This window comes from Betta splendens, chromosome 5 (genome assembly GCF_900634795.4).
Source record: "Betta splendens chromosome 5, fBetSpl5.4, whole genome shotgun sequence".
Lineage (NCBI taxonomy): Eukaryota > Metazoa > Chordata > Actinopteri > Anabantiformes > Osphronemidae > Betta > Betta splendens.
Window position 1 is genome coordinate 3,101,217 of NC_040885.2, and position 27,669 is coordinate 3,128,885.

General features: G+C 48.0%; 1 protein-coding gene across 9 annotated transcripts in view; it reads left to right on the forward strand.

The window, feature by feature from the left end:
• chl1b (cell adhesion molecule L1-like b) overlaps positions 1 to 27,669 on the forward strand; it is a 62,535-nt gene that overhangs the window by 17,332 nt on the left and 17,534 nt on the right. For 5 of the 9 annotated variants that reach the window (XM_029150605.3, XM_055508969.1, XM_029150612.3 and 2 more), the window contains exons 2-11: positions 15,733 to 15,929; positions 23,762 to 23,779; positions 24,357 to 24,465; positions 24,651 to 24,841; positions 25,352 to 25,474; positions 25,835 to 26,005; positions 26,277 to 26,303; positions 26,466 to 26,577; positions 26,729 to 26,910; positions 27,501 to 27,632. In XM_029150605.3, the coding sequence (XP_029006438.1) occupies positions 15,827 to 15,929; positions 23,762 to 23,779; positions 24,357 to 24,465; positions 24,651 to 24,841; positions 25,352 to 25,474; positions 25,835 to 26,005; positions 26,277 to 26,303; positions 26,466 to 26,577; positions 26,729 to 26,910; positions 27,501 to 27,632 (1,168 nt within the window). In that variant the 5' untranslated portion in view covers positions 15,733 to 15,826. Of the gene's footprint in view, positions 1 to 9,722; positions 9,740 to 15,732; positions 15,930 to 23,761; positions 23,780 to 24,356; positions 24,466 to 24,650; positions 24,842 to 25,351; positions 25,475 to 25,834; positions 26,006 to 26,276; positions 26,304 to 26,465; positions 26,578 to 26,728; positions 26,911 to 27,500; positions 27,633 to 27,669 lie in introns of those variants that run through there. The other 4 variants (XM_055508965.1, XM_055508968.1, XM_055508966.1 and 1 more) reach the window with 4 other exon arrangements.

The following is a 27,669-nucleotide window of genomic DNA, read 5'->3' on the forward strand; positions in this document are numbered from 1 at the left end:
GCCTTGCCCTCCTCCACATGCTCACAGGTTTAATTCATACCCAACATTGGTCTGTCTACTCGTCTCTTGCTGCGCGTCCATGTGAGACTGATCCCACCGACATTTTCCACTGCAGGATTAATTGTGTACTGCGACAGGCTGCCTCGCCTCGCTGCCCCTAAAGATCTGACCCCAGAATATATGTGTGAAGAGGCAGCCAGCAGGACGCTCCTTAAAAGGCTATTATATCCTCACTGCCTATTATGAGTGGGCGTGCAACCGAATTGTCTGCCCTGACTCCCCCTTGTGATATGACGACAGGTGGAAAAAAGCCTGTTTTCAGGAAATAATTAATCCTGCTTGTTGCATTACTAGTGTGCCAGTGCGCATTACTCGTGCCTTCAGAGGTGTCTTTCTCCCTGGCAGGTGGGCTGCCGCTGATGGAGATGATCTTCTGATTTAGCATCCTGCCTGGAGGACCTCTCCATTATTATTACAACTGAGCCAAGGGGATTTGATTCAGACTAGTGCATGCACGTTAGTGATCAGACCCGTGCGTATGCGTTGGTGTGTGTCTCTGCCAGTGCATGTGCATGCAGATCCCTCCAACCATTTGGAAGGTTGTGTGTGTACCTCAAAGCAGAGCCAAGCCTGGTTACCATGCCTACGCATTTCACTGCGAGACACTGCATTTATCTAATGAATTCATTTTCAAGCTTATGTTTGCCTCTGTATTCAGTGTCAGCTGTGTACACACTCTAAATAGCTGTGGAGTAGAGGCCTTTTCTATTGCTAAAAGTGACCTGGGGGAAATAGCTTATTGATTTTGGGGGTGAACATGATTAAATTGAGTTCTAAGTGGACGCTTCATTTGAACTTGTCTACAGGAGAAAACAGTGTAAAGGCCAGTCTGCTTTTGTGGAGGGTCTTATTATTTCCATATTTAAAGAATTTAAATGAAGTGCTGTTTTAATTTTTATTTGCTTGAAACATTGATGTTAACTTTCATTTGTTTGTGAAGTAACTACACTACTGTAGGCATGGTGCAGCCAGACCTGGAACAGATGTTGTTGTGCACATTGTGTTCAGTAGGTGTGTTAATCAGGAGTAGAGATCCCCTGATCATTGCCACGATCGCGGAGCGCACCATCTGTGGTGCTGTGGTGGCTGCTAGTTTGGCTGAGAGAGCCGTGTGGTTCAGCCTCTCCTGTCCTGTCCTCTCAACTGTGCCTTCAAACCTGATGAGCAGACCCGTAACCTGTAACCACTGAGAGCTGTTTCATCAACTAACCTATTAGAATATACTGTAAAAGATTTTTGTTTAGTACAGATATAACCACAGAATTTGTTTAGTCCCTTCTCATCTGTTTTCAGTGTTGTGTGTTGTTTGAGAGTTTTTTTTTTTGCAGTGTGTGGTTCATAATAAATCACCTGTCAACATGCATCTGGAAATAATTAAGGGGACTAATAAAGTGCCTTGGGTGACGCCGATTCACATAAATGTGGGCAATTTTATTGCTGGAATTTTTTCAGTCACAGGTCATAAACCAAGAACCAGTCACACCAGGTTCTGATGGTGCTGCACTTTGGCAGATCCCAAACACGTTATCGTTTTGCACGGCTCAGTTAACAAGTTCCAAGTTCATCACTTCGGGTAAACAGTTCATGGGTAAGTAATCTTTTTGAAGAGACAAGCTCTTGTTACCATGACAACTTTTAAGAAAACTGTGCTAAATGTCAGGAACTCGGGCAGGCGGCGAACCCACATGCACAGCACGGAGGCGAGAGTATAATCAACAGAAGGTTTATTCTTAAAGGCACGGTCAGACGGTCCAGGTCATACACGAAAAGGCTCGGCGAAAGTACAGACAGGGAACAGGCAAAAACTCACGGTAAGTAGATAATCCAGGGTCGGGCAGGATACACGATGCAGACAGGAACAAAACACGGGAAACATGAAACACGGGGACTCCGGAAACTAGGGACGCTCAGCTCAGGGATTCACAAGAAACACGAACACTCATGGGACTCGAATACGACAATCTGGCAAGTGACTACGGGAACAGGAGGCGACTAAATACACGGGTGAGTGATTACTGATGCAGCGCAGGTGAGGATAACGACCGGGTGAAACAAGAACAGCTGTGACGTGACATGACTCGGAAGTGAAGCTAGAACACAAAACAAAGACCGGGGGACTACCAAAATAAAACAGGAAACGGAACCTGGAACCAAAATAAGACAAGGAATCAACTAGAACAAAAACACAGATCATGACAAGAACAAAAACACAGATCATGACAGTACCCCCCCCCCTATGGCGCCTTCCACGGCGCCTACGGAAGCCCCCCCCCCCAAACCAGGGCGGGCGGAGGGTGGTCCCAGGCGGAGGGACCGAATCCCTACCCCTCAAGGTACACGAGCAGGGTGGGAGGAGGGAGGACCGGGGGAGGGCCAAAACAAGAGTCCACAACAAAGTCCACGACCAGGGAAGACATGAAGTTCAGAGATTCCGTCACGGAGGGTGACGGCGTGGCGAGATCCTGCTCAGCAGCCGCTGAGCCAGGGTGGCACTCTTAGTGCCCTTGGGCTGGACCGATGTCCCCGGGAGCCACCCCGAATGGCAACGTTCTCCAGGCGGACGCTGATCCGATGGGCTGAGGAGTCGAGGCGGGCGTCGCCGCAAGAGGCAGCGCCATCCGGGCAGCAGGAGGCGCCGAGGGCGAGGCCACTCGTCCGGCGGCCGGGGCAAGGACGAGGCAGGGGCCAGCGGCGTCCTCTTTGGACCACCGCGACGAGAGACAGGAACCGATGCAGGTGCGGCCGGAGCCGGGGAGACAGGAACCGATGCAGGTGCGGCCGGAGCCGGGCCGCCAGGAACCGATGCAGGTGCGGCCGGAGCCGGGACGGGAGCGATCGCGACCTCCTCCTGGAGGCGCGCAGGAACTGCGGCTGGCGCGACCTCCTCCTGGAGGCGCGCAGGAACTGCGGCTGGCGCGACCTCCTCCTGGAGGCGCGCAGGAACTGCGGCTGGCGCGACCTCCTCCTGGAGGCGCGCAGGAACTGCGGCTGGCGCGACCTCCTCCTGGAGGCGCGCAGGAACTGCGGCTGGCGCGACCTCCCCCTGGAGGCGCGCAGGAACTGCGGCTGGCGCGACCTCCTCCTGGAGGCGCGCAGGAACTGCGGCTGGCGCGACCTCCTCCTGGAGGCGCGCAGGAACTGCGGCTGGCGCGACCTCCTCCTGGAGGCGCGCAGGAACTGCGGCTGGCGCGACCTCCTCCTGGAGGCGCGCAGGAACTGCGGCTGGCGCGACCTCCTCCTGGAGGCGCGCAGGAACTGCGGCTGGCGCGACCTCCTCCTGGAGGCGCGCAGGAACTGCGGCTGGCGCGACCTCCTCCTGGAGGCGCGCAGGAACTGCGGCTGGCGCGACCTCCTCCTGGAGGCGCGCAGGAACTGCGGCTGGCGCGACCTCCTCCTGGAGGCGCGCAGGAACTGCGGCTGGCGCGACCTCCTCCTGGAGGCGCGCAGGAACTGCGGCTGGCGCGACCTCCTCCTGGAGGCGCGCAGGAACTGCGGCTGGCGCGACCTCCTCCTGGAGGCGCGCAGGAACTGCGGCTGACGCGACCTCCTCCTGGAGGCGCGCAGGAACTGCGGCTGACGCGACCTCCTCCTGGAGGCGCGCAGGAACTGCGGCTGACGCGACCTCCTCCTGGAGGTGCGCAGGAACTGCGGCTGACGCGACCTCCTCCTGGAGGTGCGCAGGAACTGCGGCTGACGCGACCTCCTCCTGGAGGTGCGCAGGAACTACGGCTAGCGCGACCTCCTCCTGGAGGTGCGCAGGAACTGCCACTGGCGCGACCTCCTCCTGGAGGTGCGCAGGAACTGCAGGTGCTGCCTCCTCCTGGAGGCCGGCGGGCGCTGCGGCTCCAAGGGTGACGGGGACTGGAACGACCGCTACAGGGCCGACGGGAACGGGGAATGGAACGACCGCTACAGGGCCGACAGGAACGGGGTCAGAGACAGGGGTGACCTCTACTTGGCCTACGGGAACGCCCTCTACTTGGCCTACGGGAACGCCCTCAACTTGGTCGACAGGGACAGGAGCTGGAACGACCTCAACTTGGTCGACAGGGACAGGAACTGGAACGACCTCAACTTGGTCGACAGGAACAGGAACTGGAACGACCTCAACATGGCCGACAGGAACAGGAACTGGAACGACCTCAACATGGCCGACAGGAACAGGAACTGGAACGACCTCAACTTGGTCGACAGGGACAGGAACTGGAACGACCTCAACATGGCCGACAGGGACAGGAACTGGAACGACCTCAACTTGGTCGACCGGGACAGGAACTGGAACGACCTCAACATGGCCGACAGGAACAGGAACTGGAACGACCTCAACTTGGTCGACAGGGACAGGAACTGGAACGACCTCAACATGGCCGACAGGAACAGGAACTGGAACGACCTCAACTTGGTCGACAGGGACAGGAACTGGAACGACCTCAACATGGCCGACAGGAACTGGAACGACCTCAACATGGCCGACAAGAACTGGAACGACCTCAACATGGCCGACAGGAACTGGAACGACCTCAACATGGCCGACAGGAACTGGAACGACCTCAACATGGCCGACAGGAACTGGAACGACCTCAACATGGCCGACAGGAACTGGAACGACCTCAACATGGCCGACAGGAACTGGAACGACCGCAACATGGCCGACAGGAACTGGAACGACCGCAACATGGCCGACAGGAACTGGAACGACCGCAACATGGCCGACAGGAACTGGAACGGCCTCTGCTTGGCCGACAGGAACTGGAACGGCCTCTGCTTGGCCGACAGGAACTAGAACGGCGTCCTCCTCTGAGGAGCCGACAGGAACTGGAACTAGAACGGCCTCAATATGGCCGACGGGAACAGGAACGGCGTCCTCCTCTGAGGAGCCGACAGGAACTAGAACGGCGTCCTCCTCTGAGGAGCCGACAGGAACTAGAACGGCCGCAACATGGCCGACAGGGACTGGAACGGCCGCAACATGGCCGACAGGGACTGGAACGGCGTCAACTCCGGAGCTGGCATGACAACTTACGGCTGCCGAGCTCGACGGGGAAGACGACGGGCCTGATTGGGTGGGGTTAACAATCGTCAGACGGGCGGTGCCCTCTGACGGGGACAAGGACGGAACTGGGGTCTGGGCAACACACGGCTGATCTGGGGTCTGGGCGACACACGGCTGATCTGGGGTCTGGGCGACACACGGCTGATCTGGGGTCTGGGCGACACACGGCTGATCCGGGGTCTGGGCGACACACGGCTGATCCGGGGTCTGGGCGACACACGGCTGATCCGGGGTCTGGGCGACACACGGCTGATCCGGGGTCTGGGCGACACACGGCTGATCCGGGGTCTGGGCGACACACGGCTGATCCGGGGTCTGGGCGACACACGGCTGATCCGGGGTCTGGACTAGGTTCGACTGGGCTGGGGCCTGGAGACGACAGGGCTGCACCGGGGCATGAGTAACACACGGCTGAACTGGGGTCTGGGCAGCGCGCGGCTGATCTGGAGACTGAGCAGCGCGCGGCTGATCTGGAGACTGAGCAGCGCGCGGCTGATCTGGAGACTGAGCAGCGCGCGGCTGAACTGGAGACTGAGCAGCGCGCGGCTGAACTGGAGACTGAGCAGCGCGCGGCTGAACTGGAGACTGAGCAGCGCGCGGCTGAACTGGAGACTGAGCAGCGCGCGGCTGAACTGGAGACTGAGCAGCGCGCGGCTGAACTGGAAACTGAGCAGCGCGCGGCTGACTTGGAGACTGAGCAGCGCGCGGCTGAACTGGAAACTGAGCAGCGCGCGGCTGAACTGGAAACTGAGCAGCGCGCGGCTGACTTGGAGACTGAGCAGCGCGCGGCTGACTTGGAGACTGAGCAGCGCGCGGCTGACTTGGAGACTGAGCAGCGCGCGGCTGACTTGGAGACTGAGCAGCGCGCGGCTGACTTGGAGACTGAGCAGCGCGCGGCTGAACTGGAGACTGAGGGCCGCGTGAGAGCAGGAAATCCTCCCAGGGAAACAACCATGGAGCTGGGCAGGTTGGTGTAGGCACGACGATCCGACGGGGCGGGGAGAAGGAAACCGAAACCATCGGCGGTGCGACTGGCGCTGGCGTGGCACAGAGCGCGTCGCTTAACTCGTCAAACTTCGCGCACAGTCGCTCGTAGAGGCGATGAACGCTGGGGTGATCTAACGCGGTGTCATCGTCCTCCAGCGTCACTATTGCCACCTCTACGGCGCTGCGCTGATCCTCCGAGTTACTAGCCCGTCGGTAATCCTCCGCAAGGATCTTGAAATACTTATGTAGGTCGCTGGGTAGCTCGGCGCAGGTAAACTCCATACTTCCGCGGGAGAGTTATATTTGCCGTAAAAAAACAAGGGAAAAACAGTCACTGACCTGACCGGAGGCTAAGTGCTGGCTGGGTCCAAGTGTGGCCAGATTGTTCTGTCAGGAACTCGGGCAGGCGGCGAACCCACATGCACAGCACGGAGGCGAGAGTATAATCAACAGAAGGTTTATTCTTAAAGGCACGGTCAGACGGTCCAGGTCATACACGAAAAGGCTCGGCGAAAGTACAGACAGGGAACAGGCAAAAACTCACGGTAAGTAGATAATCCAGGGTCGGGCAGGATACACGATGCAGACAGGAACAAAACACGGGAAACATGAAACACGGGGACTCCGGAAACTAGGGACGCTCAGCTCAGGGATTCACAAGAAACACGAACACTCATGGGACTCGAATACGACAATCTGGCAAGTGACTACGGGAACAGGAGGCGACTAAATACACGGGTGAGTGATTACTGATGCAGCGCAGGTGAGGATAACGACCGGGTGAAACAAGAACAGCTGTGACGTGACATGACTCGGAAGTGAAGCTAGAACACAAAACAAAGACCGGGGGACTACCAAAATAAAACAGGAAACGGAACCTGGAACCAAAATAAGACAAGGAATCAACTAGAACAAAAACACAGATCATGACAAGAACAAAAACACAGATCATGACACTAAAGGACTACATGAGTTTTTGTATTGATTCAAAGTGTAAATACGCGTGTGGTGTCAGCAAAAGTCAAGATCCCCTGCTTCTATCTGTGTGTGCCAGGTTAGAGGCCTATTGACCGTTTCTGACAGACTGAGCAACAGACGACTTTTGGCTAAAATGGGCCGTGTGCCCAAAGTTCAATTAAAAGCCTGACACACTGTGCAACGCTAGCATATTTGACAAATGGTCAGAAACATGCATTGTGCTTCGTCAGCAATCTGGTTGTCCTTTAGGGATGTTGAAGGCTCTGCCTTGACTCTTTTTTTAAAAATTCGCTCAACGCTCAACGTTTATCTGAACTTGACAGGTGGAAGAAGGATGTTTAAGGTATTGCATGCATAAGCACATGCATTGGAAACACAGCTATATTTGGAGGTTTTATTGAGGTTTTGACCTGTAGGTGCAGTCACCTGCATTTTTCTTTCTGAGTGCTCAAATCAGGCAGCAGGGGAGCAACTTAGCTATAGTTTTCAATGGGTTGCAGTTGTATGTGTATTTTTTGTGTTACAGATGAAGCGTAGCTGGACAACACAACATTAATTTAACAGTACAGCTGAGGAAGAAATGCTGAAGACAATACAACTGCAGAAAAAAAAGATTTGTCTGAAGATAAGGAAATGAGACACATGACACAAACTAAGCAAGTGTAATAGATTAGTGTTTGAGTGACGCATGCTTCGTGACATTTTTTCAGTTGGTTCAAAGTGTGAATAAATATTTGCCATCACCTCACTAAATCATGGCACCACTGAAAATGTGAATCCGCAGGGCTGGAAGAATGAATGAGTAGGAGAGAAAAAGGGGAAGCGGCTTTCCTCAGGGCAGTGCCCAGGACAATGTCAGGTTTGTCTGGCCTGAATACATGAACACTAAGCTTTTTGAAACTGGCAGGCTTCCCCGGTACCTACCCATCTCTTCCTGGCTTCCAGAGCTGTCCGGCCCCGGACCACTAAGCATTTGTGCAAAGTTCATAAGGCGCCCCTCTGTTTGTGTGGCCATAATGACAGCTCCATCCTGTTGTAGCTCAAAGAGTGCTTATGGGCTCTGAGGGCCTGGCGCTGGCGCTGCGGAGGCGTGTGAGTGTTCTCAGTTACTGACTCTGACTGACTGCTCTCATTATGAATGAAACCAGCCCCTTCTTTGACCACTCTGAATCTCAACATCCTGTATCAGGATTCATCGTGTTTTCCATCTGCCGGTAAAACTAAGACACTAACTAAATGTAAAGCTCAAAATGAAAAAAAAAATTAGGTTATACACTGTATGCACAACAAAAACTACATCTACTGATCCAAATCAAGATCAGCCTAATTAGCCTGGAATTAGATCTTAGAACTTTTCTCAGTGAAATGAATATCTTTAAATTGGCCTTAACAGGGTTATAAATTGCTAAATATATCTGTCCACTACCAAAAGTGGACAGTTTCACCTCCACCATTTCAATGTGATAATAATCCTATTTGTAACAGCAAGTCCCCATCAAGCAGCCATGCCTTTGGTTGGTTTTACCACCACAGAACGACCTACATCAGCATAATTCAAGCATGACCCTCCTCCCTCCTTTCATTTCTTTCTTTCTTCCCAAGTCTCAGAGCAGAATCCACACCATATATCATTCCGACGGGGGAGTTCATCCTCCCTCCTCCCTCCTTTCATGGGAGAGAGACTATGAGTTGGATGCCCTTATCAACATTTTCAGGACTCCCTATGCTGTGTATATGTGGATTATTGAGAATGAAAGATCATGCTACATTTTGACTGTGCGATGATGCGTAAATTCTTCTGGTAGCTCATTGTCTAGCACACAAAGTTGGATTTTCAAGTTTTTACCTAAAATTTTAAATGAGAAGCAGCCTTGGCTGCTAAGAACTATACTATACAGCAGCAGGTTTACCACATCGTTACGACCTCGGTTGGTCTACAATGTCTGGGAAAGATAAATCAACAGCATACAGTAGTTGTAATAAAACAATGCTTTTTGTTGCTGTATGTGCACAATAGCAGTGAGATATTGAGGAGGATCTGTGAATTAAATGAAGTGAATTCAATTCAGAGTGAAGGGGGAAATCTGCAGCCGGTGTTATTGTTTCCAAGGGAGATTAAACTAAACTGCACTTTAAAAACTAATGCTGGGTGACAGTTTCCTGCAGCATTAACCATTAGGGGACTGCCACACGTTGACAGCAGAAGATTGGAGCAGTACCAAAACTCGATAGATATAACCGTTTATACCTCATACTTTCTTCAGTTTTTTAAAGCAAATACTCACTTTCATTGAGGCTTTAGGTGCAGCAAGAATCTTTCATGTCCCTTATGGGGGGTGAGATGGAACTTGCCTTCCTTCACTCTCCTTTGTACACACCCGGTGAATAGCCTTTAGATCAGGCTTTGTGGGAATGATTGTCAATGGCTTAATGCGCGCCTTAGCCAAGCCAGGGGCTTTGGCAACATATGTGACTACAGTGTCTCCTCTGCCATCTCTATTCCCGCGTGACATAGCTCAATATGGGCTCAGCACACTGTATTTTTTGCAGAAATCGTATTTTATCTACCCTCATGGCTTCCTTTCGGTCTGGATGTCATTACCTGGAAAGGAATTGTTACTCTTCTCCTGGGAACCAGAGCTGAGAATGGAGTAAAATCGAGTAAGTATGGAATAGTGTTGGGGGATGTCTGTAAAGCTGCTGCAGCACATTTAAGTTAGGTGTGTTTTGGTCTTTCCACATGCAGGAGACGTGCATGAGCTGCTTTTTGTCCAGTTTATTGTGACGTCTGATAAATATCTGAAAAGCCTCATGGCTCAATCACAGAACACAATACATGTGTTCACAACAGCAGTGTTTTGTTGGAAATATGTGACCATATATGTGACCATTTGTTGGAAATATGTGACCATAAAAGTGCACTACACCATCTGTTAATATGTGATACAGCACGTAAATTGTAGATTATAAAGGTTTACATATAGACTAAATTAATAGTTTTAAATTCTATTTACTGACCGAAAATCACGATTAGTACAAATGGAACTACTGTGACTGGTCAGTTAATTAATTGATAGATTAATTATCAGGTACTGTAATTGAAGTTTGACGACACTGGACGATTTTGTTGTTGTTGTTTGTTGTTTGTCAGATTTCATCTCTCTCTGCTCCTTTTTTTCTTTTTTGCCAGCACACTCCTAATGCTTAACAGTGTAGGGGACAAACAGCGACTAACACCTGCAGTTTGTGGAGGTCAACAAGCCACAATTCTTGACTGACCTTTTGTCACCCTAACCCATCTCATAATTCAACAGTTTTTAGGTGTGCGTTGCCTTGTTGTGCTCCTAGTGGATCAGTGAAATTTCTGTTATAACATGCAGAACTCTATGAGATGGAAATTAAGCATAATTTCCCTTGATGTGATTTGAAACCCTTAAATTGCTGCCAGTCCAGTAAAATGTCACTTAGCTACTGCCTCATTACAACTTCCAGTGACAATGGCAAATATTTATATCTTTAGATCCGTCCTAGTCATGTTAAAATGAAAATTTTTGAATGTCTCCTCTTTGTTTTTTTGCATTTGATTTGTCTCAACAAAACCTCAGCTCGACCCTATCAGGTGATTGAGAGCCCCAGGAAGTGAGACACACATTCAACAGCTTTATCAAACAGCATACGCAGAGTAACTCTTCCCAGACGCTTGGATGTGAACTGAGCAGGGAATCCAAATGCTGTCAGCAGAGAAGCTCTAGTTTCAGATTGAAACTGTGATTGTTCTTCTTTATATTAGATACCTAGAAGGATTCAAAATGGAGAGGTGTTTGTATAAAACCGTGAAATGTGTATAAAAACCTCAGAAAGCTTGGTTTTACCAAAAATACATGGCTTAGGGATCTGGTGGAGGGTTTGTGATATAAGGACTATCAATCACATCTTGCTGTTGCACAGTTTCGTCTGAGAAAATTGCCAACATCAGTCAGACCGAGGGAATAGGTGTGGAGAGGAGCATGCTGTGCTACTTTACACAAAATAATACTCCAGTCCCCGCAGTCCAGCCTGTGAATTCATCTCTCTGCTGGCTACTCACTGAGAATGACACACTAATGTGATTATTGTCCTGGGTGAGGGGACACTCCTGTTGGACTTCAAAGAGTGCAGATCAGAGAGAAAATGAAAACAATGATGTAAGCTGAGGTGCAGACAGGTTCACTACAAATTTAGAAACATTCTCTTTTCATGTTACAGTTTAGAAATTGGCTTTCATTTCATTTAACATCTAAATTGTGTTTGCTTTTTGTGCAGGTTCACTGCAGATTACACATATTGTGTCCCACTTTCTCCCCAGTCGGGTCATAAAGGTTGTACTCCATTAGTTCATATAGAGTGCAGGGGTCACACGTCCCACACTTCATCAACAGCCGCTCTGTCTTGCATTCACAGTCATTCTGCTGCAGCTGAGAGCCCAAGTCTATTCTACTACAGGCCCCTAGAACAGTAATGGCGTGATAATTGAAATGTTACGCTTCGCAATGTGCGGTAAAACTGAGCCACATCTCAATTACACAAGCATGTTATCTATTTCGGCCACTTGTTTTTTCTCATTCTCATTTAGCATCTTGTTTACTTTTTCTTTTTGCTGCTAATAATTGAATAAAAGATAAATTACCACCTTGTAGTAGAATACAGATGAGCTTGTCATCGTTAAAGGTCAGAATAAAGCAAAGATAAAAAACAAACTCAAAAGTAATTAATTAAATGCAGTCATAATTGTATTAATACATTCTGTATAAAACCACTTCACTTCACTCAAAGCTGCAGAGAGTCAGAGTTGAAAGAAAAAACTAAATAAAATGATCTAAAATGTGGGTCATTATAATAGCAAAGCGCAAGTCAATTGATACTTTATGTTAAATACCTTGGCTGTTGCTTTTTTGTTGTTAAATGATCCAAGAGAATTCAGTGTGGAGGCATTATTAGGACCGTGAGAGGGGAGTGTGGAGCCCCTGTCTTCCTACTGAGGGTCTTTAGCAAAAAGAGTATTTTAATCCAGGCTGACAAGATGGGGATCTGCCTAATCCTATTACAGGCTTGCACATTAAACTACAGTAGGCGCACACTTGTCTATTTGTCTGTTGTCTTTGTGTGAGAAAGAAGCAGATGGTGCCAAGCTCCAGAGCCTACTGTAGTGAACTCTGAATGGCTGAGCCCCGACCCCACCGTGTAACTGAACAGCATGTGTGAAGAAAGCTCTACGAAATGTCTTGATGTTTTATTCGTCTTTTGAAAGGCAGCTCCAATATCATGTGTGATATTGTCTTATATTTATAAAATATAGTAATTTATTGGTCACATACTGTAAGGTGTCATGCCAGACCAGATGGCTGAACTACAGGAGGCGAGAAGAAGCTGTCCAGTTCATGATAAAGTGCCAGACCAGTTTTCTGAAAGGCGGACAGAGATCTGAGTTACAATATACGCTAGTGAGAAGGAAATCGAAAAGACTCTTTGACCTAATACAATATTAAGATCCTACTTTTACTCATTATTAACCCACTACACACTGTAGTGTAGTTGCTGCATTAGTCATCATTGAGAATTATCTTCTTTAGACAATTTAAAATATAATAGATACGATACATAATTCATAATGTACTGACGACCCGTCCCATCACAGAAATGACAAACTGACAGCAGACAAGCAAGTTCCACTGTCGTTCTGGCTTCTCCAAACCTTGTTTTCATGCTTGTTTGTTTGGTATGAAAAGATCAACATGGGACAAATGAGTTGCTCCTTAGAGAAAACTTGTGACAAGACACTTCTGTGTCTTGTCACAGAAAACTGGAGACAGTTCCTAAGGACTTAGTAACAACTAATGAGGTTAGAAAAGTGAAAAAAAAACTAGGCCAAAAGTTCTAAATACTTAAACATCAAAATGCCATCTAGAAGTGGTTTATTACAGTTTTTGTCGGTCGCTTTGACCTGTTTTGCATAACTAGTTTCCACTTAATTTCATCATCACTATTACAGCTGTGCATCAGACACATGTAGCAAATGTGTAAACCCGTTCTCATTGGATTGACACATTTTCTCCTCACTTTTCAAAACAGTTAACACTGACGTCATTCAATCTGTCCAAATTTCATTGTTTTAACTTTGGTGACCTAAAAGAGAAACCATTTGTTCCTAACTATTAAAAACCAGTAAGACCAGTATGAACTCACCATAGCGCCTGTTTGACACTCCTCATCAGTCTTTAGACCATAAAAATGGTGGCAGGTCTGTGTTGTTCTTTACCAGCATGAATGGAGGAAGTCTAAAGCAGAGACTGAGGATCAACAATGGCTGTGTCTCATACTCCAATAGAATTGACTGACTTTAGTTAACATATATTTTTCATGGGGTGGCATAGTTGTGCAGTGGGTAGCACTTAGGTGTGTCTGTGAATGGTTGTCTGTCTGTGTGTTGCCCTGTGATGAACTGGCAACCTGTCGAGGGTGTACTCCACCTCTTGCCAAAAGACAGCTGGGTTAGGCTCCAGCTCCCCCCGCAACCCCACATGGGAACAAGCGGTAGAAAATTAATTTATTTTCGTTAATATTTACAATATTTCAGTTTTCTGCCACAATTGAAAAATGAATGTCATGGATTCAATAATTCCAAACATTTCTTCATCTAGATCCAATTCTTTGCAGAAAAGGTAAATTTGCAGATTTCACTCGGACTAAATTGCTTTGTTTTTCTCTTGATGCCCCCTCTATATCAGAGTTTCTGTCCCCTCTGAGCTTTGGCTAAGCAAGGTCAGGGTTTATATTGGCCTTCACTCCACAAGCAGCTTCTAACCTCCTGCTAGCTCCATCTATTTCAGACTGCTGTAATTGCTGCTGAGGTGGGTGGTGTTGGGGGATTAAGAACAACCTGTGGACTGTAAATTAGGCGAGTTGGCGGGGGCTCCACTGCCATGTATTATATAGCTCCAATGGGCACCATATCCTCTGAGTATACTTCCCTTATCCACGTGTCGGAGTTGAAGTACTTATCAATGAATGTTTAATGAGAGGAGAGAAAATCAGAAGGCAAATGATCAACCATGGTTTCAGTGGATAATCCATCTAAAGTGCTGAGGGTTTTTGGCCAGCAAAGTATGAGAATGGGAACAAATTGCATTATTGGATTTGTAAACCCCTTCCTCCACCTTTAAACTGGCCAGTCTGACCAAGAAAAAGAAGCCAATTAGCACAAAGCCTATCTTTTGATTTGAATCCTTCCATAAATCACTTTTTCTGGGAAAGACTGAAACAAAGAGCAGCCTAAAGCCTAGAGCCTTCTTTGGATTGTTTATAAATCTGAGACACAAATCTTCAGGTAGAAAAAAATCAATGTCTATTAATCTGAATTATGACTGATTACAGTGGATGTGTAATGGGTGTAGGACACTTTGTTGTTGCTACTGTAAGTGTGCAGGGCAAGGGCCAAAGGTCAGGTCAAAGTTGCAAGTAGTTGCACCTACACCTAACAATAACCTGCAGAGAATGAGGATCTCTGATCAATTATTCAATACTTGCCCTTGTTTGTTTGGCCTTAGTGCATCTGTTGAGCTTACTGAGGCAGAAGCAACGTTTGAAAATAAATTAATGAATTCAAGACACGTGATCAAACGTCTTCCCAAATTGGTAAACACTTTTACTGCACAGCAGAAAGTCCTTGTACACCTGTAGTCTTACACTTTCACATTACTCCTGAACTCTAATGTTATGTATTGTTTTTCTTCTTTTATGATCATCAAGGGTTACATTAGTTGTTGAGAATTACTTTAGCGTCACCTAATAAGATGGGTCACAGCCAACAGCAAGGGATACTAATGAGCCGGGGGCTTTTACAGCACCCCTGTAGACGTCAGGGTTCCCATACGCTGCTTTTTATGTCTCTCCTCTAGTCACACACTTTGGACAGATCATGTGATTATGAGCCTGACTCAGGTCTGTTAACTGGAAAATGATCCAACGCTTTGTACTCAGCAGCCTGGCTTTGTGCATGATGTTAAATACGTGTGATATTTATTTTCCATAGCCCTTAGGTTGAACAATACTTGCTGCAAAAGATAGATAATGTGCAAATGCATTGTTTAATCATTGTTATCAGACTCCTGCAGGTGCATATCAGAGCAAAACATGATTAAATCGATGCAATAGTGCCTCAGCTTTGATGGTTGTTTTAATTTATTTTGTTGTTTTAGAACAATGTCTTTTTTCCTTTCAATAATGTAGAACATATGTATGCATTAATAATCCGTCCAAGCAACCTGTGAGCTCTTTGATTTAGTTATTTATTTATTTATTTTCATTGTTGCATTAGAAAGATTCATTTCATGCTACAAACTTCACTCTAGACATCAAACTGTAAAACTATTTGAGTCCCAGGGTAGGGGGATGAGAGGCAGCTTCCATATGAATATTTCTTTGTTACAACAGAATTTAAACTAGTGCAGAGCTTGTGTTGATGCACATGAAAATGTTCTGTGTGTCTGATTATGCGTGGCTGAGCAGAGAGCAGTCGGGTTTGCGATCACGGGGGAGTTGTGTTTGGGGTTTGCGTTTTCCTCTGCCAGCGAGTGGGTGGATTCATGGGGCCTTCACCGTCTGTGCTCCTCTCACAGGTACAGTACATCATCTCCGAGCCCCAGAGAAATGAACTGAGGACAAGGAGGAGAGCGCTGGCTTCCTGAGGACATCTGAGATTTACAGTCAAACATGAGGCAGCAGAGGAGCCCAGGACTGGGCACGGCACTAAGCTTGATCACCTGCATTTCTTATGTTTTTCATATGACACCTGCCATGGACATCCCACTGGATGGTGAGTGATTATTTACAGCATGTACACAGTATGCAGCAATGTTTATGTTTGGTTTATTGATTAATACCTGTAAAATCCCAGTTACCTCAAAATATTCTTAGCTTTCTTACATTATGTCTTCATTTTTTATAAAAATAATAAAATTAAAAAAAACTGATTTAATAACCTTAAATTGTGTTTTATACAGCATGTGACCTTTGTAGTGGTTGCAGGTAATGCAGTGGTTCATTATCCTAACTCTTGCGCTCCTGGTTGCAACAAGTGGTTTTCTAATAATATCACATTCTCTGTAGCATTTGGAAGCTAATTATTTGACTTTAACTTTAACTTTAAGTAACTTCAGTGTGACACATAAGTTCAATAACAGAACACTACTCAGCGTCACATCAGGGATGCTGTTCCCCCCAATTACGTCACTGTCATTGCCCATGGTGCGAGTATCTTTTCATTCACCAAAGAAAACACATGGCTGTGAAGGCCAATCCACAATCCAGGATATTGAATTGGTTATTGTAGCCCAGGCTGTGACTTGTGCTGAACCCAACTATATCTATCTGGTACCACCTCAACCTCCTGCAGAAGCTCAGGTTGCTTCCAGATGACCTTCCATGTCCCAAAGGTTAATTTCTGTGCCCTGTGATTTGGTGGCCTTCATCTGCTACCCACTCTGCACAGCACCAACCTTCTTTGGCTACTCATGAGGATGTTGGGTCCACCTGAAGTTGGACACAAGTTACCTCTTTGGGCCGTTCCAAGCTATAGGTCACACCTATCAGCCTTACTCACAGGGAATCTGAGAGATACAGTAGTTGAACGTCAGACTGCATAGGAACAATGTGATTATTCCCCCAGAGGTGAACTGCTGGACTAGCTTCATACTCTCACTACCCCTGTGGTTCATTGGCGTTATCCCAGCATTTCTAATGTCTTTTGAGGATTTGGTGAAGGCTAGCTCTCTGAGTACCATACTGTAGTGGCTCTATGTTAAGAGCTGATGTATTCCTGTACCAATGGAGAAGGAGCCTGGTAAGTCAGACCTGCTCCCTGTGGTTGTTGGACTCCAACAGAGCTGCACTAGGCTGTCACTAAGATTAGAATTCCTAGGAATATATGTAGCTTTTTGCTGATGATATTGTCCTGCTGACCTGGGTCAGTCTGGGATCATTTTTGTGCCAGTGTCACAATTGCGATAGTCGCTAAGATGGCGGACCCACATGCACAGCCCAGGAAGCGTAAAAGGAACGTTTAATGTTCAGCTTGGTCAAAGTACAGGCACAGGTCAAATCAGGTGAGCAGATTGGCAGAGGTACACAAGCGGCAGGCGGGCGAATGGTCAGAATAGGTAAGTAGGTCAAAAACATGTACAGGCTCAGGCTACGGTACCGGCAGGGAAGATCTAATCTCATTCATGGTCAGAACAGGTGGAACGATAACAGGCAGGCAGGAAAACAGAATGCTGGAACGGATACAAAACTCACAATCTGGCAGGGAACAAAGGTAAGAGCTGGTGGCTATATACTGAACTAACGACAAATTAACAACAGCTGGGTGATCACGTGACAAAAGGCAAAGCAGGCAAAAGGCATGACAGAACAGGAACCAGAAATACTACCAAAATAAAAGAGGAAATGCATACAAAACCCCAGACTGTGACAGCCAGAGGGCAATTTGAATCTAGGTTATCCAGGTCTGAGGCTATGGTCACCAACTGTAAAATCACTGCTTGTCCTCTACTTGTTGGTGGAGAGGTCCTTCACAAAGTAAAGGAGTTCAAATATCATGTTCAAAGTTAAGGGAAAGATGGTGGCTAAGATCAGCAGACGAATCAATGCATTGGTAGCAGCAATGTACTGTAGTCGTTTTACGCACCAGTCTGTTGCTGTGATGAAGAAACTCAAGCAAAATTTACTTTACAGCTATTTACTAGTAGTTCCTACTCACACCTACAGTCATAAATTTAGAGTTGTGACCATAAGGATAACATCTTGGCTATAAGAGGCTAAATATCTTCCACAGAGTGGGATGAGAAGCTTTACCACTGAGGAAAAGCTGAGTAGAGCCGTTGCTTTTCCACATTGTAAGAAGCCAGTTGTGGGGACTGGGGCGTTGCTTTGTATGCCTCCTGGATGCATGGACCCCAGAGGAGGAACTATGTCTCTCATCTGGCTTGGGAAGATCCAGGGTGTGTAACGATGCTCGAGGTGGCGGACCAACATGCAACAGCGGAGACAAGACTGGGTGGTAACGAAGTTTACTGATTCTCGTGGTCAGGCAGGCAAAGGTCGATACACAGAGTAGGCAGGTACAGTACAGGCAGTAGTCACAAGGCAGGCTAGGGTCAACTCACGGCAGGGCAGGATCGTAGGCAAGGCAAGAGGCAAGGTCAGGAGAAGCAGGGTCATACACGGGTTTCAAGATCATGGATACAAACACTGGATTGCTGACTAATGCACAGTAGACAATCTGGCAACTGGCTGGGGTAAGAGGTGGTGCTTAAGTAGTGGCAAATGATGGCTAGATGGGAAACAGGTGTGTGGTCTGGAGCAGGAAGTAAAGCTGGCAGCAACTAATAATGGCTGAGGCAGGAAGTGACAAGAACATAAAACCGGAAATGAACATAAACAATGGTGCAGTGACTGAGTCCATGACAGAACCCCCCCGTCTAGGGCGGATTCCTAGACGGCCCAGGGAGGTCCGGGTGGGCTCGATGGAAATCCCGGATGAGGCTGGGGTCCAGGATGTCCCGTGCCGGGATCCAGGATCTCTCCTCTGGACCGTAACCCTCCCAGCCAACGAGGTACTGCAGCCCACGACCCCGCCGCCGACTGTTCAACAACGCCCGGACCGTGTAAGCCGGGCCGCCATCGATGAGCCGTGGTGGAGGAGGTAGGGGCGTGGGGGGAACCAGAGGGCTAGAGTGGAATGGCTTGAGTCGACTGACGTGGAAGGTAGGGTGGATACGCATGGTTCTAGGCAAGGAGAGTCTGACAGAAGATGGGTTGATGATACGCTCTATGATGAAGGGTCCAATGAATCTTTGAGACAGCTTACGTGACTGGGTCTTGATGGGTAGGTCCTTGGTGGAGAGCCACACCTGCTGGCCTACGGCATAACTGGGTGCCTGTGATCGATGACGATCCGCTGCCCTCTTGTGGCGCTCTTGGCTCGCGAGCATAGCGCGACGCGCCCTTAACCAGGTGCGTCGACAACGGCGAAGGAGGGCATGTGCGGACGGAATGACGACCTCCCCCTCCAAAGATGGGAAGAGTGGTGGCTGGTAGCCGTATGCACACTGGAACGGTGACAGACCTGTGGAGGAGCAAGGCAGGGTATTGTGGGCGTACTCCACACAGAGGAGCTGTTGGCTCCAGGTGGATGGGCTGGTGGAGGCAAGAAGGCGAAGCCCGGTCTCCAACTGCTGATTGGTCCTCTCAGTCTGGCCGTTTGACTCCGGGTGGTATCCGGAAGTCAGGCTGACCTGGGCACCAAGCAGGGAACAAAACTCGTGCCAGAACCGAGAGACAAACTGGGGTCCTCTATCGGAGACCACGTCCTTGGGGAAACCATGGAGCCGGAACACGTGCTCAAGCACTGCCTGAGCTGTCTGCTTGGCTGACGGGAGTCTGGGCAGAGGAATGAAATGGGTCAAGCGGGAAAAACGATCAATTACCGTGAGGACTACTGTGTTACCCCCGGAGGGAGGTAACCCCGTGACGAAATCCAGTGCTATGTGGGACCAGGGTCGATGAGGCACGGGCAGAGGCTGGAGGAACCCCGGAGGGCGCTGGTTTGAGGTTTTGTGGGTCGAACAGACTGGGCAGGCTGCCACATACTCCCTGATGTCTTTGAGGACTGACGGCCACCAGAAACGACTGCCCACCACAAACGCCGTCCGTTGGACTCCCGGGTGGCAGCTAAACGTGGAGGTGTGGGCCCAGTGGATCACCTCCCCCCGAAGCTCCGGGGGCACGAACAGCCGATTCGGCGGGCACGCTGGGTGTGGAGGCAATCCCCGGGTGGCCTCCTTCACCCGAACCTCGACAGACCAGGTGACCGCCCCTACTAGGCAAGATGCGGGCAGGATAGTTGATGGCGTCTCCACCTCCTCCCCTGACTCGTGGACTCGGGATAGGGCATCCGGCTTGGTGTTCTTTGACCCTGGACGGTAGGAGAGGTGAAAATTGAAACGGGAGAAGAACAAGGACCAACGGGCTTGGCGGGAGTTCAGACGCTTAGCGGTATTGATGTATTCCAGATTCTTATGGTCGGTGAACACCAGGAACGGCTGCTCGGCGCCCTCGAGCCAGTGACGCCACTCTTCCAGAGCCACCTTGACCGCGAGTAGTTCCCGGGTTACCGATGTCGTAGTTGCGTTCTGCAGGGGAGAGTTTGCGGGACAAGAAGGCACATGGATGCAGTCGCCCACCTTCGGGATCACGCTGGGATAGTACTGCACCCACGCCGGAGTCAGATGCATTCACCTCCACCACGAACTGACGAGCCGGATCCGGCATCCGCAGCACCGGAGCCGATGTGAAACTGGCCTTGAGCTGGAGAAACGCCTGGTTGGCTTCTGGGGTCCACTGGAAAGTTGTCCTGGGGGAGGTGAGAGCATGAAGAGGGGAGGCTATTGCGCTGAAGCGGCGGATAAACCGCCTATAGAAATTTGCAAACCCCAGGAACCGTTGAACGTCCCGACGAGACTGGGGTACGGGCCACTCTGTCACAGCCTGGGTCTTGGCAGGGTCCATCTGAATGCCCTCCGGGGAGATCACGAAACCTAGGAATGAGATGGTGGAGACATGGAACTCGCATTTTTCTGCTTTGACGTACAACCCGTGCTCCAGCAGCTTCCTCAGGACCTGGCGGACGTGATCGTGATGTTCTTCTTCATTTCGAGAAAATACCAGGATGTCGTCTAAATAGACGAAAACAAACACATTAATCGTGGAACTTAGCACATCGTTCACCAGAGCCTGGAAGACGGCCGGCGCGTTGGTGAGTCCAAATGGCATGACTAGATATTCATAGTGTCCGGTGGGGGTATTAAAAGCTGTCTTCCATTCATCCCCCTCTCTGATGCGAACTAGGTGGTAAGCATTCCTCAGGTCAAGCTTGGTGAAGACCTTGGCGTCGGCTAGGAGCTCGAAAGCGGACGAGAGCAAGGGCAAGGGGTAGGAGTCCCGAACGGTGATGGCGTTAAGCCCCCGGTAATCAATGCAAGGTCGCAGGGACCCGTCCTTCTTCCCCACAAAGAAGCGAGCCGGCGAGGAGGATGGACGGATGAGGCCAGCGGCCAGGGCCTGGTTGATGTACGCCGTCATGGCTTGGCGTTCTGGAGCGGAGAGCTGGTATAGTCTGCTCTTGGGTGGCGTGGTTCCGGGGCGAAGATTGATCGCACAGTCGTGTGCCCGATGCGGCGGCAGGCTGGTGGCTCTGACCTTGCTGAAGACGGCTTGGAGGTCATGATAGCAGGACGGTACCTTAGACAGATCGATCTCCTCCATGCTGGGCTCCGGGGACGGTTCCGCCGTGGTCTCGGGCCCTGCCCCGAAACATGAATCGCGGCAGCTGGGACCCCACTCCACCACCTCTCCGGTCCTCCAGTCGAGACGGGGGTTGTGTCGGCGAAGCCAGGTGTACCCAAGAACGACTGGGTGATAGGAAGACTCGACCACTCGACTATCCTCCGGGCTAGTGGTGAGCGGGGGCTTTTACTGGGCAAGATACTGCGATGTGGCCAGGCTGGCCTGCCCGAGTGCCCGTCTGCGGCTCTTCTCGGCTTCAGGCAACCTAATCCGCCCCACCTCCATTGGTTCGACGGCGGATCCTGACGCAACCGCTTCTGTGGGCTCCACCAATCCCGGGGCATAGGGCGTGGTCCGACGCGCGGGCGGCTGCGGAATCCCTCGTACCGCCAGGTTGGGTGGGGCTGCCGCATTGCGAGACGGCGGTCGAGGATGGCGGGGGGGGCGGCCCGCTCCTCCTCCCTGCATTCACGGTCACTGCTCCACAGCCGGCGATCCACCTTGATGGCGAGCGCGATGACCTCGTCCAACTCGGGCGGAAGCTCGGTGGCCGCCAGGCTGTTCTTGATCCGCCGCGCCAATCCTGCTAGGAACACGTCGATCAAAGCGGTGGAGTCCCACCCCGCCTCCGCAGCTAGTGTGCGGAACTCAATGGCGTAAGCCGCTCGACAGTCACCTGAGTCTCCGGAGAAGCGCGCTGGGGCTCCCAGAAGAACATTCGGTGCAGGAGGACGCGGGGCCGGAGCGGCGGACACAGCTGGAGCGGGCGGCGGCGTCAGCCCCGCGGCGAGTTGCTGGGTAAGTAGCTTCAGCTGTTCTCCGTACGCATTTACCTGCGCCTCTTGTCGTGCCGCGTGCTGAGTTAACTCCTGGAGCAGCACTCCGGTTTGTTCCTCTTGTTTGCGGATTCGTTCCGCCTGGGCTCGGAGCTCGGTCCGGATGGTCTCGGCGCTGGCTGGGTCCATCTTTGGCCAGATTGTACTGTCACGATGCTCGAGGTGGCGGACCCACATGCAACAGCGGAGACAAGACTGGGTGGTAACGAAGTTTACTGATTCTCGTGGTCAGGCAGGCAAAGGTCGATACACAGAGTAGGCAGGTACAGTACAGGCAGGGTTAGACAGGCAGTAGTCACAAGGCAGGCTAGGGTCAACTCACAGCAGGGCAGGATCGTAGGCAAGGCAAGAGGCAAGGTCAGGAGAAGCAGGGTCATACACGGGTTTCAAGATCATGGATACAAACGCTGGATTGCTGACTAATGCACGTAGACAATCTGGCAACTGGCTGGGGTAAGAGGTGGTGCTTAAGTAGTGGCAAATGATGGCTAGATGGGAAACAGGTGTGTGGTCTGGAGCAGGAAGTAAAGCTGGCAGCAACTAATAATGGCTGAGGCAGGAAGTGACAAGAACATAAAACCGGAAATGAACATAAACAATGGTGCAGTGACTGAGTCCATGACAGGGTGAAGGAACTCTGGGTTTCTCCAACCTCTGCTCCGCAAGCCAGAAAGTGGTATAGATGCATTAATGAATAGAAAATATTTCCACCTCACTACTAAACAGCCTGGGTCTAAAACGTGATCACTAAAGCCATGTTGTATTTTTCTTCCCACTGTATTGCACATGTTTGCAGAAACAGACCTAACATTCCCTAAACTATATTGTACCAAATACAATACAAAAAGGACAATGGAATGGACAGTAGAATCAAAAAACAAACATAAGTTAAATTCTTTTAAGAGGTTTCTCATTCAAAACATACTGTATAAGTCATATTTCACAAAGGGCCACTTTGTTGTTGTTATGCTTTATCACTGTGACAGTTACAAAATATACATGATTAAAGTACAATTGATACAAAGTTACTACCATGATGACCAGATATATAGTTATATTAATAATAAAGGCAGTGATATCACATCCAGTGGGCCCTGTGACACTTATATCTAAGTTGTATATGAGATATTTAATCAGGCCAGATCAGCACAAGAAAACATCAGATGTGATATTGATAAATGTCACTAGCATAACTCAAAAGATAACAGTGCCACTTGATGGCATTGGCACTGAAAATTGAACTAAAACAGCAACACTAACATTTGTAGTCTCATCTGAAATAAACTAGTAACAAAGCCTCAAATTATACAAACGCATTTCTCATGATAAAAACAGTAAAGTGACTTAAGTGTTTTTATTCACTCTTCTATTATCCCTCGTGGGTGTAATGAGTTGAGATTATTCCCAAACTCCTGACTGTTTTCTGCTTTGTGTCCCCTTCTCCCCCCTGCTGCTATGGGCTGTGTAGTTCTGGGTCATGTAAACAGTAAGTTGACTCTGCCATGCTGTAGCCAGTATTAGTCTGTCTGTTTAATCTCCTGGCAACAGCTTTATTTACAGCCATATTGTATTAAATCTGTATCACGTGTCATCAGTCAACTCTCCATAATCTTATCATAGTTTATAGGACCCACGGAATGTTCTGTTCATTTTCTTATTAAAGACTATGTTGTATGTTTTCATCCTCATGTGCATGCCATCATAAAATCATGATACAGTATAAGAGTTTTATTCCAAAAAGACAACACAGTCCATGTTTTTTAAATATCTGAGATTTTTGTGAATAATATACATTATCGTGAATCGTTTCTTTTGGGATAGAACTCTGCTTATAGAGAAATACTGCAGTGGTTCCCAGCTTGGTGGTAATGGTACTGTGATGCAAGCGATGTGATATGACACTTTCGCTACTTTTATTCAATGACATGTAGAGTTCTCATTTATCTGTTCTTGTTGGAAACCACTCCCATCATGTAAAATAGAGGATACATTTAAAGAGTTCTCTTCTCAGGCCGCTGTTGGCTGGTTACATTTTCATGCTTGTTTGTTTATTTGTTGCCTAGTTGAACAGCTGCCAACCATCACAGCTCAGTCACCCAGTTCCCTCATTGCCTTCCCTTTTGACGAAAGCTTCTCACTGATATGCGAAGCCAAAGGGAATCCCGAGCCAGAGTAAGTATCAGACTTTGCATCACTTGTGAGGAGGAGAGGATGGAGACAGACACCAGTAGCACACAATGGCAACAGTTCATCAGATTGTTGTGCTGCTCTTTTCTGTGTGCCAACTTTGAAAAATGAGCATGTTGCAGTCTCAGCTGAAGGAACTTGACATTTTAATGTGGCCTTTCTTTATGTAGATTCAGATGGATGAAGAATGGCCAGGAATTTGACCCCTTCCTAGACCCTCGACTGATGAAAGAGGAGAACTCTGGGACCTTTGTGATACCCAATAATGGGAACCTTACAGAGTACCAGGGAACCTATCGCTGCTACGCCTCAAACAAACTGGGGACGGCTATATCCAAGGAGATTGAGTTCATTGTGCCCCGTGAGTAACATACATCTTTGAGGGCGTGTGCATGTTCGTGGGTGCAGGGTGCTCTGTTACAGTGCATTCAAAGTAATTTAGGACAATGTGTAATGAATGTATCTTTTGATTGTGAACTCTTTATTATATTAATGACATTAAATGTAGCAGGATGTCATTGAAGCTCCAGAGCACTCTGTTCCTTGCTCCATTTAATCTATAGTTTTGTAGTGGAGAAACTCCTAATGTGATCTAACCTCTCCTTCCTTTTCATTCATAAATTTCTCAATCTCAACAATCTCAAAGTCATTCACACTAGTCACAGTGATGTCTGTTTTGTGTACAGGCAATAAATGAGCATCAACTGTAGGTCAACTGAATGATACAGAGTTTAGACAACACATGGCTTACACTGAATTAATAAATGGAGCTACTGCCATCTTCTGGAAATGAGGAGAACTGCACAGCTTCTGTTATTCGTTCATTACTTGACTTCATTGGCTCACTGTAAGTTTGGTCTGTTTGGTGTAGATGTTCCCAAGTTTCCTAAAGAAACGATTGACCCATTCATGGTGGAGGAAGGACAGCCGTTTACGTTGAAATGTGACCCACCCAAAGGAATACCACCCCTACAGATCTACTGGATGACAATCAGTAAATGGGACCTTCTATTTAAACAGCTAATTTAATGCTCTACATGATGTTTATTATATGTTTATTTTTATGCAAATATGCTTAATTATATGGTGTATGTATCAAATGTTTACCAAGTTTTGAGTAGGTTTAAAACTGTGATATGATACAAGTCAGCATACCGTACCTCATACCGTAATATTGTAAACTGACCTAACAGCTCTGGATTTGATGGATAAAGCATGACATGTGTCCAGCTTTGAAAAATGCTCCTTGAACACTTTGTAATGGTTGACAAATATTAGAATTTAGATTTTAGGACGGATTAATAAAGGTAATAAAGGTACTTTAAAGGTTTCTAGTGAAATCCTGTGTCTTTAGGTCTCCAGCACATAGAGCAGGATGAGCGGGTGTCTACAGGCTTGAATGGTGACCTCTACTTCTCCCACGCGGTGGAGAAGGACAGCAGAAGAGACTACTGTTGCTTCGCTGCCTTCCCTAGAATACGAACCATTGTTCAGAAAACCGCCATGTCTGTCATCGTCAAGACAAGTAGGTGTCTTGTCAGTGTTTTTGTCTCTGCAGGAGATTGATTATCTTCTCCACCCAGTATAATGCACACCTTAATTTGTTTGTAAAGCACCAATCATTTCCAGCATGTTTGTTGATTTCGTTATTTACAGAAGAACTTCAAAGCCATCCGTGTGTCACGCTGTCTTGGTTACATATTTCCTCGGTTTTTGATCTCGACAATGTTTGTCATGATGCATCTGTGTTGTTCTCATGTTCATTGTCTTTTTTGTCTCATCCACCTCCATTTCAGAAAAAAGTGACATGAATCCTGAAACTGGTAAGTTTAAAGAAGAAAAACATTGTAGCAACAGCTTTGAGTGTAAGACTGGTGTATGAATATGACTACAGTATATAAAATAGTGTATGCAGAGATTACAACCCCCAACAGTGTTACACCTTTTTTAGCATGCTATTAATTCCCTCCATTATCTTTCACTAGCTAATGCAATTCTGGAGAGAAGACCATCTCTCCTGACTCCCTCTGGTGTCAGATCAGAGACACAGTTGATCAAAGGAGAGGACCTAAAATTGGAGTGCATTGCTGAGGGATTGTGAGTAAAACTATTCTTTTAATTTTTTTGCAAAATTGAGGATTTGTCAAATTCTACAAAAACTTTTCAGGTTTTAAGTTTGGTTAACAGTTTGGTTTATTATAGATTGCTGCAAAGTGACTGGTTCCAGATGGTTTGTTCTTTTGCTTAGTCCAACTCCACAGGTTGACTGGGTAAAGATAGGTCATCAACTTCCTGCTAAGGCAAGACTGGAGAATCATGGAAAGCTGCTGATTGTGCCAAAGGTGGAGCAGGAAGACAGTGGGAAGTACATGTGCAAGGCAAAGAACCCTCTTGGAGAGGCTGTCCATTACTTCACTGTGACAATTGAAGGTAACCAGGGAACATATGTTTGTTTAATACGCCTAAATTATTTATATTCAGTTAATAGTGATACTTAAAAGGGAGAAATAGTAGCTCTGGCATCATATAATACTGTTGGATGCTTTAACTCTGCATTTAGAGGAAGAGATGATGCAAAAAGGGCAATAAATCAATGTGAACAACTTTGTGCTGGAAGCGTATACAGTACATTAAGTGAGTAGAAAATAGATAAGATATGCACCAGAACATATACAGTACTGTGTAAAATTGTTTTACTGTTTAAACAAATGACCTTATCTGATTGGTTACAGTATATGTAACTCCAGCATTTGAAAGCAGTAACAAACAGTATTGTTGCAGGTGATAGAGCTACTTTTATTCATGTCCTGAACATAAAGTTGCATTGGTCCCTAATTCTGTGCAATTTTTTGTAAACACATGTTGAAATTAAACAAAACTGAAATGCAAATACATTATGGAGTTGAATGATTTTAGATTAGATTAGACACAGCAGTTTCAGTGATTTTTGTCCTCTGTCCAAAAATGCCTAATACACTGCTGTTACCCCGCTGACAGTGTGTGTGTCTATGTGTTCACAGAGCCTCCAGAGTGGGTGTTTGAGCCCAGGAGTCAGCTCAGTATGATTGGCTCCGATGTGCACATCAAATGCTCGGCCAGCGGGTCTCCTGAGCCCACTGTCATTTGGAGGGTGAACGGTCTGCCTCTGCAGGGTCAGTATCTGATGTCACAAAACTGCTGAGGTTTATG